The 13,347-nt window shown below is 48.0% G+C and overlaps 1 protein-coding gene across 4 annotated transcripts in view; it reads left to right on the top strand.

The window, feature by feature from the left end:
• The window catches only part of zranb3 (zinc finger, RAN-binding domain containing 3), a 98,860-nt gene that overhangs the window by 47,827 nt on the left and 37,686 nt on the right, over positions 1-13,347 (top strand). For all 4 annotated transcript variants that reach the window (XM_056587963.1, XM_056587960.1, XM_056587962.1 and 1 more), the window contains exons 15-16: positions 3,384-3,526; positions 5,835-5,939. In XM_056587963.1, coding sequence (XP_056443938.1) covers positions 3,384-3,526; positions 5,835-5,939 — 248 coding nt within the window. The remainder of the gene's footprint in view (positions 1-3,383; positions 3,527-5,834; positions 5,940-13,347) is intronic.

Genomic DNA, 13,347 nt, shown 5'->3' with positions numbered 1-13,347 from the left:
GGATGCCGCCTAACCCCTACCTGCTCCTTAATGACATGGATCTGAACTCCCCTCCCACATATATTATGGACATTCTTTAGGAGCGATGTGAGCGCTGTATCAAAACATCAGCATTGAGTCTGGTTTAACAGAGTGATCTGTTTCCATGACATGTATTCAGAGAGAGCCCTTGAGGAGCACGAGAGGGTAAGGGGTCAACCAACTCAAGGATGCCCACAGGATAGGCTGTGTACACTGGGGAGTGCAATGTAGGAGATTTTCACCTAGGGAATTACTGGTTGTTAGTTTATTTGGGAACATTAACATTAATTATCCATTTGTTACCATAAGGTACTGCAGTAATACAAAGTACTTGATAGCAATTAGAGTAAGAGTCAGGGAGAGTGGTTAAGGGTTATCCTTACCCTTTCTGTGAGTTAATGCTTAGTGCTGGATTAAGTGAATTAAAGGTTGATGCCCCTAGTGTAACTGACGGCCTGCAGAGGCAGCCCTGGTTCCACAACCACACTTTCCACTGATGTTTCTGGAAAGAATGGTGATCTTGGTCCCAGTGTGTCCCTCTGCAAATTAAATCCTGTGTGTGTGTGTGTGTGTGTGTGTGTGTGTGTGTGTGTGTGTGTGTGTGTGTGTGTGTGTGTGTGTGTGTGTGTGTGTGTGTGTGTGTGTGTGTGTGTGTGTGTGTGTGTGTGTGTGTGACACAGTTTGCACATTAATGAATGAATGAATGAATTACTGGAATAGGTTCAATAGGTCTCGAGGCGTGCACACTTGCGCGCGTGTGTATGTGTGTGTGTGTGTGTGCGCGTGCGTGTCCCCAAACATCCTCCACCTCCCTCCCTTCACTTACTTCCTCAATCCCTCCACCCAGCTCCTTCCCTCCTCCTCCCTCCATCCACCTCTCTCCCTCCCTCCCTCCCCCACTTCCCTCCCTCCCTCCTCCTCCACCTCCCTCCCTCCCTTCACCTCTCTCCCTCCTTCTGCTACTCCCTCCCTCCACCTCCCTCCTCTGCCAGCACCTCCCTCCCTCCACCTCCTCCACCTCCCTTTCTCCCGCCCCCTCCACCTCCAACCACTTCCCTCCCTCCACCTCCACCTCCCTTTCTCCCGCCACCTCCAACTCCGTCCATCCCTCCCTCCACCTCCATCCCTCCACCTCCCTCTCCCCCCCCATCCCTCCACCAGAGGGAGTGTTTGGGAGCAGGTCGGTGCTGTGTAGGTGACAGGATAATAAGACGGCTGCGTAGAGAGATGCCTGGGTCCTCTCTGCTGCCATGGCCTACTTAAGGCAGCTGGTGGCTCGTTGTTGCGGCGACGCTAACAGATGGGAGAAGAGATGGAGTTGAAATGAAAGGGAGGAAGGATCAGTAGCTAAAAAAGGCCTTGAGCGTGGTTGATTCAGGGATCCATCTTGGAGCTAATCTTTGCCCCAAGCCCCTGTCGGCTAGACCCGATAATATTATCTTATTGGCAATCATTGACATCTTTTCGACAGTAGAAATACCAAAATACACCTGTGTACACACGCACACGCACACACACACACTCCGGACTCATTATACTCTTACCAAAGTGTCGCTCTGATACGACTCTGGTGGCATTTCCTCCCTGCGTGCCACAATATGATTTAGGGTGAGGGGATGGGGGATATTAGCTGTGTGTTATAGGTCATCGGCCAAATGGCGCGAGTGTCTCTTCTGGTCTTCTGGTTCCCCCCCATACTCCCAGCCACCCCCCCCCCCCCCCCCCCCTCCCCTGACCTTTTCCTGCTTCTCCGTCGCCGATGGGATTATAGAACGGCAGAGCAGACATCAATGACCTGCACACACCTTTCGCTAACGCTCTTCTCTCTCTCTCTGTCTCTGTCTCTGTCTCTGTCTCTCTCTCTCGCTCTCTTTCCCTCTTTTTATCTTTTTCCATCTTTCTCTCTCTCCCTCCACACTACTTTTTAAATCACACAGCCTCTCCCTACTTCCTCTCTCTAAGGGTGACCTTTTTCCTTCCCCATCCTCCATGTCTTTCTCTCTCTCTTACACACAGACACACACTGGTCACACGTGCACATGGGCTTGGGTAATAGGTGTGAAACCATTTGAGGACAATTCCACCAGTCGTCTGGTCGGTGTTGCGCCAGAGGAGAGACTGATGCCAGAATGATCTGACAAAGTTTAGGGTAGTGGACATCCCCTGACCAGTTAACACCATTCCTGATCTAAAAAACAAATAAAGTTAATCAACCCCAATCTCAGCTATGTTTTTGAAATATATTTAATTCATATTTACACAGCAAATCCTGAAATTATGGTTACGCTGTAATCAGAGTACATAAGTAAACCAATAATTAAAAAGCATTACTAAATGCAGTAGTCAGTACTAACCAAAAAACGAAGAGTGAATTAACAGGTCTAGTAGAGCTAATTAAATACAGCCCCTGTTGCTGTCATTTGCCTCACCTACTAGCGCACTTTTTGCAGTGTTTGTCCGGTATGCTGCCGCTCCACGCTAAAGGCTTGATTCCACCGGACGCGTTACGGCAACGTTACGGCAGCGGCACGTCTTGGCCGCGGTCTCCGCAGCAGATAGGTTCCACTCTAATCAATGAGACCATTTCCACAGGGCGCGGCTGCGGAACGTCTCAGCAACGTCCCAGGAGCGGCTCGCCGTGCCGCAGCGCTATCATTCCGTAGCATTTCTATTTTTGCCGCAAGCTGTTGCTGAACCGCGTCAATTTCAACAGAGCAGATCGATCAGGGCAGGAAGTGAAAAAGTAAAAGCCATAGAGCATTCCGGTCAATTTTCAAAATAAAACACAATAAATAAAACACCAACATTATTACGTCATGACCGGTGGCACCAGGTCAGCAGTCAATCAATCAAAGGGTCTCAAATCATCCTTTTTATAAGAACAATTTCAGAAAGGACAAAGCCTGGCATTTAATTGCAGTAGTTTTGGGAGTGGAAGGTGAGTACATTAGGTTTAGGATTATCGCGGGATCTCGTGATCTCGCGGGAATACGGCTGGCTCGCAAGGCAGCGTTGCGCTGCCGTAACACGCCCGGTGGAAATGCAAGCAGGGCAAAGTCGCGGCCAAGACGTGCCGCAGCTGTAACGTTGCCGTAACGCGTCCGGTGGAATCCCCGGGTAAGGCACAGAGTATCGCCGTGTTGCTGTCTCACCGTGGACAAGGAGCTTGAGGGCCGTGAGGAAGGACATCTTTGGTTCAGGCTGCCCCCCCTCCTGCAGTACCTCTGCGCCTTATGAGGGTGGGGCCCTGGGGCCCCAGTGTTTCCACCCTGGGAAACACTGGGTTAAGAGACACAGTTTCATGTTTTATCAAGTGCCCCTGCAATCCCTCCCTCCAATCCCCCTTGCATCTCTCCCTGAAGGACCCGTGGAGGCCCAGAGTGGGACCCAGCTGGTGGCTGAAGAGGACAATGGGGATGATGGTGTCAGCTCCTCTCTGCCGCTCTACCCGGCCCTGCAGTTCTGCGCCAGCCGCAACACGGACCGGGTCTTTCTCTACGACAAGGTACCTCCACGAGGGGTCATTTAGCAGACGCTTTTATCCAACTAATACTGAATTCAGATGAAGGTCCTCAAAAAGGTCTTTCTTGTTATTCCCCCGTAGACGCCCCTCATTTCAGTCTCAGTAGGTCACAGGCAAACAAGTGATTAAGACTTGAATAATGAGTGTAGCAGCCACACTCACAAAAGTAATTTTTAAACATTAAAAGATTGCACTTATTAACGGACCAATCACAGAACCGCATCTTCTCTCTCGTTGATGAGCGGGGCTGCCCAAAGTTTAAATATCTTAACTGTCATGGGTCATTCGCCGCGAGGCGCATCTGAAGCAGATGTGTGGAAATCGATAGACCAATGGGCGTTGTATTTTAAAAGAAAGGCTTATGATTGTGTTTTGGCTTTTTATGGCAGCCAATGGGCATTGTTCACCTCACTGGTCGGGGGGCTAGGTGTAAAAGGTGAACAATTAGCATTTGTAACCAAAAGGGGTGCTAGGGGAATAAGGCCAATGAAGGGGGGTTAAAAATTAGCTCCTCAAGCCTCTATGTGATCGACTAGCGGGGGGGATTAAAGAGCAAGACCACGTCACCGTCCAGGAACTCTTTGATCCGGTCCTTTATTATCCTCTGGGGTTCAGGTTGGGTTTCGCTCCGCTTCCTGGGAGGTAATCCCGTCCATTCTAATTTACAATCCTCATCCAATTTGGGATTGTGGTTTTGATCGCATGTTTCCGAAAGGATTTGAGGCCCAGTCAGTGATCTTTTGGTTGCCTTTTCATCAAGTGGCTGACCGCAGCACTAGGTGCCCGGGTGAAAAGGACCGTTGATGTCCACCAACACGTCACTCAGTCATTCTACTTCATTGTGAACCCCCACTACCGATACGTCTGTTGTGCGTTAGCGACTAGATCCCACCATCACAACAGACGTCATAAACACGACTGGAACCAACCGGAGCCAGCGTCAATCATCCCCGTACCGGAAGGCTCACTCCGTTGATTAACTCCTTGTTCTCACCCGGTTATCAGTCCCTCTCACAGGGTCCTAATCCCAGCCTGTAGCATCACGGCAGATAAGAGAGGAGAGGCGACGTGTAGGTGTGTGTGGGTGTGTGTGGGTGTGCCGGTGTAAGTGTCTATTTAAGTGTGTCTGCGTGCCTACGTGCGCATGAGAGTGCAGGATTAACAGCGGAGAAGACAACGTGGGAAGGCGAATCACGGACTGAATATGATTCATAAGCCCCTCTGCACCGAGGCGACGGCACACACTGTCGTTCACACGTTCATCCCTCATACGTTCATTTTAAGGGGATAATCCTTTGCCTCCTCCTCCTCCATCTCCCTGACCATCTGTGTTATTTTAAATGACGAACCAAGAAGGTTTTCTGTTTTTTTCAACGCTTACCAGACCCCTGGTAGATCTGCGTTCATCCTCCTAACCGTGGGAATTTACACAAGCGCCGCCCGAGTCAACACACAATCAAAGTGGGATTTGATATCCCAATAAGAGATGCATTTGTAGGGAAAATAATAATTACCCAAAAGACTGCGTGATTGAAAGTGTGATGCATCAAATGTCTGTGCTGTTTTCAGTCATTCTGTGGGAGTCGAGATATGATATATAATAATAAATAATAATACATTTAATTTAGAGGCGCCTTTCAAGACACCCAAGGTCAAAGGTCAAGGCATATATGGAGTCCCCCTGCGTCTCACAGCTCGCTGACGCCCAACAATAAATCCTCTCAATTCACTTTCCCTTTTTTTTCCAGATTGAGAGATTTTCCGCAAAGCGGTGCTAGCTGGTTCCTTTTTGGCTGTTGGGGTTCAAACCATTTTGATTTGTGTGATACTGTATATCTTTTCCATGGTTGTCAGTTGTCAAAATGGTGTTATTTTAAATTTGCCCGTTTTTCAGCCCAGAAATTCATTCAAGCTAATACATAATGATTCTGGTAAAAGCAAATGTAAAAAATACAAAATATGATCTGTGAAAAAATGTATATAATCCTCTTGCTCAAGGAGGTCTACATGTTAGTCTGTGAACAATGAGGGTTCAATCCCAAAGCAATCTCAAACCCTCACACCCTAGGCTTCACTGCACTGGTATTGATTCAAATTCAATTCAATTCCAAGAAATGTATTTAGCCGTTACTAACATCGTTCGAGTTGTACAAGCTTTTGCATGTTCAAAGCAGTCTCAAATGTCCAAGTACAACAGTCAACTGAATGGTTAGAAGTGGTTTGAATGACGGTTAAGTTGAGCTGTCTGATGCAGACAAGTGATTGATCCATACTGTTCCTCTTTTCACAGGATGGCACTCCACTGAACTGTAACTTTGTTCCTCTGGACATCCAGCTGGAGAACTGGGAAGACCTCCCAGAAGCCATCAGCAAGAGACGGGAGAACCGCATCCAGGTTCGAACCCCCGCTAAATGCAGTGCCCTAGCTCACTGTTTCTCTCGCTCACTGTTTCTCTTGCTCTCCCTCTCTCTCCTCTTGTGCTCGTTCTCTCTCTCTCTCGTTCTCTCTCTCGTTCTCATTCTCTCTCTCGATCTCTTTCTCTCGTGATCTCTCTTGCTCTCTCTCTCATTGTGTGTGAGAGAGATGGGGGGTACTAAAATCGTTTTGTTAAACCCCAGTGTGCGTGTGTGTGTGTGCTGGGGATGAGTTCAGATCAGTGGCTGTTGGTGGTTTTTAAAATGAGGGAGGATGGACTGCACGCTTGGTTGCCATTGGCCTGCTTGCACTGTTGGTGTATGGTGGCATAAGAAATTGAGACTCAAGTTGTTTCAGGGTGTTTTGGTGAACTACAAAATAGTAGGGAGGGATAGTTATGTGAATAAAATTAATACAAAGCCACCAGTGGCATCACTGTAATTTGAAAGCTGGTGGGAAGCATGTCTTTGAAATGGACTACAAGGGCAGAAGGAAAGGTTGCAAAGCACATTAGTCAAATCAGGCCGGCCTACTCTTGATTTGTAAAAGTAAATAAAAAAATCTAGGCCTATTTTTGCCCTCAATGACTGAAGTTATTGGTTGTAATTTAGCTATGTTTATTTTCAGTTACAATTGTTGAAGAAAAGACTCAAGACCAAAAGTGATGCCAGAGAAATGCATCATGATCTGAATCATTCACCCTTTCCACAATATCCAACAGAACGGTCAGAGTAACAAACTAGTAAAACGAGAACATTATTTCAAACAACCTGATCTATAGGGGAGCGTGTCTATGTTCCCCGGGTCCTATGTTCCCCGGGTCCTATGTTCCCCTCTTTGTATGAGACTGGGGTACATGGGTCCCTTTTTTTAAAAAAGGGTCCTATGTTCCCCGCTTTTCCCAAAAAGGGTCCTATGGTCCCCGATATGTATGTGACCGGGGAACATAGGACCCTTTTTTTGAAAAAGGGTCCTATGTTCCCCGGTCTGTTACGTTTTCCACCATTACTGCCAAATTCCGGCCGAGATAACCACCATTGCATGTCTTTACCTTAAGAGTGAGAGACGTCGGAGAACCCGACGCAGTCTATTCATAATATTTTGTAATTACCACGGAAGAGGCAGTGAAGTATTGATTTGACAGAAATGTATTAGATAGGCCTACCTAATAAACCGTTGGAACACACAAGACCGGAAACCATAGCAACGCCGGTAAACAAACCCCGAGAAGCCCAATCCCTACGAGAGCTCCCCGCGCAACGACCATCCGGAGGCGCACAGAACTTTTGGCCGTGATATTATCTATACTCTCTAGGTCGTCCTCAGACGAGCCCTCCATCGTTGTTTCCAGTCATCCCGATTCTCCATACATCTGGCCAGTTCATTGGTACTTTGCGCTCCTGCATCCTTCTTGAGTACATCCACATATGTGAGTCTAGGACGTCCTCGAGACCGATGCCCATGGGTTGGTTCCCACAGTACCAATTTGTTGGCTGGCAGCTCTTGGTGTCTTTGGCAGTGTCCCGCAAGTCTCATTCTCCTGGCAGCTACTTTCTCACTCACCCTTGGTATTCCTTCATACAGGATCCTGTTGGTAACATGTGTACCCTTGCTGATGTTAAGTACTGCACGCAGCATTCTGATGTAGCACCCGTCTAAAGACTTCTGCAAGGTTGGCTTCAGGGACCAGCATTCGCTGCCGTAGAGGAGAACAGACTCTACCGTTGCATTGAAGAAGCTGAGTTTGATTTGACGGGGGAAGTTGGAGTTCCATACACAGGTCATGCCGTTCAGGGCCCTCCATGCGAGTGCCTTCCTCACCTTTAGGTCCTGCTCGGTTGAGTTCCAGGACATCCAGGACAATGAGAGGAAGGGGGCTAGTGTGTCCCCTTGCATTACTCCAGCCAGGATATCAAACTCCTCAGTGTTGCCATCTGGGGTAACCACCTTGGACCTTGTTCCTGCTTACATGGTCTCAATAGCCCGGAGTAGGTTGGGAGGAACACCATAGGCCTTAAGGATCTTCACCATCGTGCCTCTGTGGATCGAATCAAATGCCTTTTTGAAGTCGATAAAGCACAGTACAGCTGTCAGGTTATCCTTCTTCACCTCCTCAATCATTCTCCTTAGTGCCAGGATCTGGGCTGTGGTGGTTCTCCTCTCGCGAAAGCCATTTTGGTTCTCCCTCAGGTGAGGGTCGATGGCGCTCCTGATCCTGTTTAGTATCATGCGGATGTATATCTTTGCCGTGATACATGTCAGGCTGATGCCCCGGTAGTTGTCTGGCTTTGAGAGGTCTCCTGATTTAGGCACTGGGATGATGTTGGAGAGAGACCATACTTCAGGCAGTTTGTTTTGCAGTAGCGCTTGGTTGGAAAACTCCAGCATGATGTCATCGAGGTCACAGTTCTTTAAAACCTCTTGGGGTATGCCATCTGGCCCAGCACTTTTTCCAGCTCTCACTGTGCCTTTCGCCCGGGCTAGCTCAGTGACAGTGAATGGACCATCATCGATGTCTAGGTTCCAGAGGACTGGTGGAATTTCTTCCTCGGCCCCATCTGCTGTTGAACCCAGTAGGCTTCAGAAGTGGTTGAATCAGGTTGCCATCCTCTCCTCAGGGCTGTGACCTTCAACCTGTCCCTCCTTTGTCCTTTTCCGCCCAGTCATTTCGTTGATAACCCTCCAGGCTTCCCCATACTGTTTTTCACCTTGCGCAGCCTGCACCCTTCGCACCTTCTCCATCAGTTCCTCCCCCTTGATGTTGTCGGTACTGAACAGAAGCTGCTTGGCTTCTCTCAGTTCCCCACGTCTCTGCTGGGTTGGTTCAAGCTCAAAGTTGAGGCGTGCTTCCTCCACACTTCCTCGTGCCGCTACGACCTCCTGAGGTTTGGACCTCAGGGAGGTTCTGGCTCTGTCCAACATGGGCACAAACATCCTGGTTGCCTCCTCGTTTGCAGCGACAAATCTCATACATTCGCTGCTGGGCTCCGCTCCCTTGTCCAGCTGCTGGAAACGATTCCTGACTTCCTCAGTGTACCTGGTTTGAAGGCCAGGATCGTTTGCGAATGCCTTCCAATCGTGCCGGATCTTTGGACTAGGCTTGGGGAACCTGAGGCTCAGTCGCACCCTCATGGACACCACACGGTGGTCCGAACCCACCGAGCTGAACGAACTGTATGGTTCGGCATTAAGGATGGAGTTCCTCCACTTTCTCCTCACAAGTATATAGTCCAGTTGGCGTACCATACGTGTGGCTCGATCCTGGAAGATCCATCTTTTGCCTTGTCTTTTCTGGAACAAGGTGTTCGCTGCCAGTAGTTCGTGCTCCATGAGAAGGGCGGTGAGGTATGCACCATTGCGGTTGGTAGAGTCGTGGTATGGGAAGGCTGCTTCCTCTGGTCCGAGCATTGCGTTGAAGTCCCCCAGGATTGCCAGGAAGTTGTTTGCTGGAACACCTCGCACGGCTGTTGCCAGGTCCTCGAAGAACTTCTCCGCCTCCTCAGTTGGGGCCACGTTGGTGGGTGAGTACACGACTATGACTGTTGTTACTGGTTTGGATGAGAACTCTGCGATAAGGATCCTTTCGGTGTGTTAGTAACTCCGACGGAGAGCCTTACGCGCCCGAGAGCCCAGCATTAGCCCCACGCCGTCTGTTGCGGCCTGGGCCTCGTTTCGCCACGCAGACGAGGTGATGAACGTGCATCTCTCTACTTTCTGGTCATCAGTGTGCACTCTTCTGTGTTCCTGGACTCCCAGGATCTCCACTCCCCGCTCCTCAGCACAGTGTGCTAGCTCCACCAATCTAGCTTCTTCTCTCACTGTACTTGCGTTGAAGGTTCCCATTACAAATGGTCTCCGACAGCGCATGAGTGCATTGGACGGGGTGTTGTGATCGGACAGGACCCTCCCTGGTTTCCCAGGGTTTGAGGTCCTGTCGTCATGGTGTCCTCCAGAGGGAGGACCAGCACCACCGTCCGCTGCGTTGCTCCTGCGGACTCCCGCCGCTGGAAGTATAGGGTTTGGGATCATTTTATTCTTCATGGTTGGCTTTACTATGCTGATTAAGGACTGTGGGGCGCAACTCCTCGCAGTCCCGGTTTTAGTTCAGAGTGTCCTTCTCCTAGGTGGGCTGCCATCCAAGGCTATGAGCCCCTCCTGCCCAGGGATGCAGTTTTACGTCATACTCAGGACACAATTACATTATATTATATACTATATAGAGCTCCGGGAGTCGCAAACGGCAACAATCACTTTCTCCTCCATGCTGCAGTTCACCTGGACTGCACTGCACTGAGTTGGCCGGTTGAACGCTGATTGGCTGTTACGTTACACATGTCACTCAGTGGCCACGCTGTTGAACGCTGATTGGCTGTCATCACGCGAATGTTGCGTCAAAGTTTAAAGATTTTTAAAGATTGAAAGATTGCAGGGAACATAGGACCCTTTTCCCAGAAAAGTGTCCTATGTTCCCCGCAACAGTGGGGAGCATAGGACCCTTTTTCAGAAAAAGGATAGATGCTCCCCGGTATGTATTGCTACAGGGGAACATAGGACCCTTTTCGGAAAAACGGGGAACATAGGACCTTTTAAAAAAAAAAAAAAAAGGGTCCTTTGTTCCCCGAGCGGGGAACATAGGACCCGGGGAACATAGGGATGGCCCCATCTATAGGCATGGTGTCTAGAAAGGAATGTCGCATAGCAGCACCAACGTGAACTTGTGTCGTGGAAATATCAATCATAACTATAAATATACAATCACATACAAATTATATTAACCTTGTTTATATAATTATTACATTCTAAGGAACTGTATACATTCTCCCTGTAACTTAATTCGTATTCAAGCTCCCACTGGAGCCAGGAAGTCTGGTTTTGTGACCAGGCCAATCGACTGACTTCTTTGTTGTGTAAACTCGTTTAGAGCCAATTCTGTAGACATGTCCAATACCCACCCATTGTATTACAAATTGACTTGTCCTAAGGTCACTCCCACTTCCTTCCCACAATGTTAATGTTCCCTATAAGAATCTTGTGAATCTATTGTCTCGTCGAATGTGTTCTTGGTAAACTTTGCTGCCGGTACTTTTCCCATGATCATGCTTTAAGATTAAATCAAATATTTCGCTGTCCGACGTGTCCGTGAGAGAACTTTCTCTTCATCAACTTGACACTTGTCGTGCCGTTTGGTTGCCCTATCAAGATTTTTCAAATCAGTGAAACCATGAACAGCCCACGTTGGAGATTTGCCATTATTCATTAGAAAACAAGGCCAGCAATACAGTCGATTGCTAGTAATGCTAGCAGTAAGCCATGAGTACCTAGCAAACCATGTAGCACCTACAACACTGACGTTGCCATTGCTTTTGGTGATCTCCATTTTGTGAAGTGGTCTACCTTTTTCTTTTGTCGCTAACTTAGCACTGTAACTCGATGAATAGAATGCTTTGTAATTAAACATAAACAATGTCTATGCCGCATAGATTTCTATGCGGCATAGATCTGTTCCTAAAATGTGATCCGAATGTACTGTATACATGGCAGTAACAAAAGTGTCCGTTATGTCTCTCGCGCACACCTGACACATCTCTGGACCGGCGGCGACATAATGGGTGTCTTATCACTATCGGGGATTTTAAATTTAATTTTAATGAAAGCACAGCAGAAGAGAGCTTTTCTCTGCCTGCTCCTTCAATTAAGAAGGAGGAGGACAGCGCAGCAACGTCAATTTCTCGTCAGATCTTTATATTTAACCCCAGCTCCGCCGCAAACAAGAGGAATTTGGATGCGAGTCTGCAGCCAAGACTGGTGGGAGAGAGTGGTCTTACGGGAATTTAGTGTCCAGGAATCCTCGAAGGTCCAATTGCGAACTACTGCAGCTTCCATCTCTCTAAGTTAAGAAGTATTTTAACGTTCAGCCTGCAAAAGTACTAGTAGTAGCCTACTCATTTACAGTTATCTCGGACGTGCGCGGACACTACGATACGCGAACACGTCATTAATAAACACCCATGTCCCGTCGCTTAGCAACCGGACACGCTTACCGGACTACTTTAACGGAGTGATAACAAAGACGTGAATCAGGCAAAAAATAAATCCACTTTCCTTGACAGCGGTCAAGTTCGGTGTCCTTAAAAGTACAGACGGCGCTCAGTGGACCAATTGCAAACTACTGCGGCTGCTCTAAGTTAAACCCCAATCTATTCGGAATAAGTGTATAGATGGCGATTAAAACGGACTACACCACCTCTTCTATTCGGCATAGAATCTATGCCGAACAGATAATTGTATTCCGAATGAGGCGTATACATGATCATTTTCTGTTCCGCATAGAAAACTATGCGGAACAGATGTGTCCATGTAAACGTGGCTAATGTCCTCTGTTTCCAATGTTTCCATTGTACACTTTATTCGCAAATGTTAGAATCTCGTTATTAGGGGTGCAACGGATCACAAAACTCATGGTTCGGATCGGGTCACGGTTTTTGAGTCACGGTTCGGATCATTTTCGCATCAACAACGAAAAAAAACGAAAAAAGACAAATGTGACTTAGCTTTCAATTGCTTTTTTTGTTTTTATTTTCAACATTCAACAGTGAATAACAGGCTCTACAAAATAAAGTGCATAAACAAAATAAAGTGCACAAAGAAGCACAGCAGACCTGGATTTAAAAAGACTTGCTGGGAACTCAAAATTCAACAGTGAATAACAGGCTGTACAAAAGAAAGTGCATAAACAAAATAAAGTGCACAGAGAAGCACAGCGGACCTGGATTTATAACTTTAAATTATTTTTCAAAAAGATGAGGATATCTGCATTGCCTGGGGAGAGTGTAGACCTTTTTGCAGTCACTATGTCCCCTGCAGTGGAAAAGACTCTCTCGCTGGGAACTGAAGTGCCAGGCACAGCAAGGTAACATTTAGCCATCATGGCAACATGAGGGTATTTGCCCTCGTTGGTCTTCCACCAATTCAGTGGATCACCATCAACTGGAATGCCACTTGCTGCTCGGTAGTATGCCACTTCCTCTTCAATGGCATCAAGAAACGGCTTCTTGCCTGTGTCCTCCTTAATAATAATAATAATAATAAATTCAATTTATATAGCGCCTTTCAAGGTACCCAAGGTCGCTTAACAAAAGGTGTACACAGGGGGGGGGGGGCAGGTTAAAGGCCATAGGCCTCTGAGAAGAGGTGTGCCTTCAGGAGCTTTTTGAATGACTCCACTGAAGTGGCACAGCGGATGTGGAGGGGGAGCAGATTCCACAGAGTGGGGGCAGAGGCGCAGAAGGCCCTGTCCCCAAAGGTCTTGAGTCTGGTGCGGGGGGTTTCCAGCTGGTCCTTAGCAGAGGACCTGAGGGACCGCAGGGGGGTGTAGGGATGGAGGAGG

The sequence above is a fragment of the Gadus chalcogrammus genome, chromosome 4 (genome assembly GCF_026213295.1).
Source record: "Gadus chalcogrammus isolate NIFS_2021 chromosome 4, NIFS_Gcha_1.0, whole genome shotgun sequence".
NCBI lineage: Eukaryota > Metazoa > Chordata > Actinopteri > Gadiformes > Gadidae > Gadus > Gadus chalcogrammus.
The sequence above is the reverse complement of the archived record's forward strand: the minus strand, read 5'-3'. Positions and strand labels throughout refer to the sequence as shown.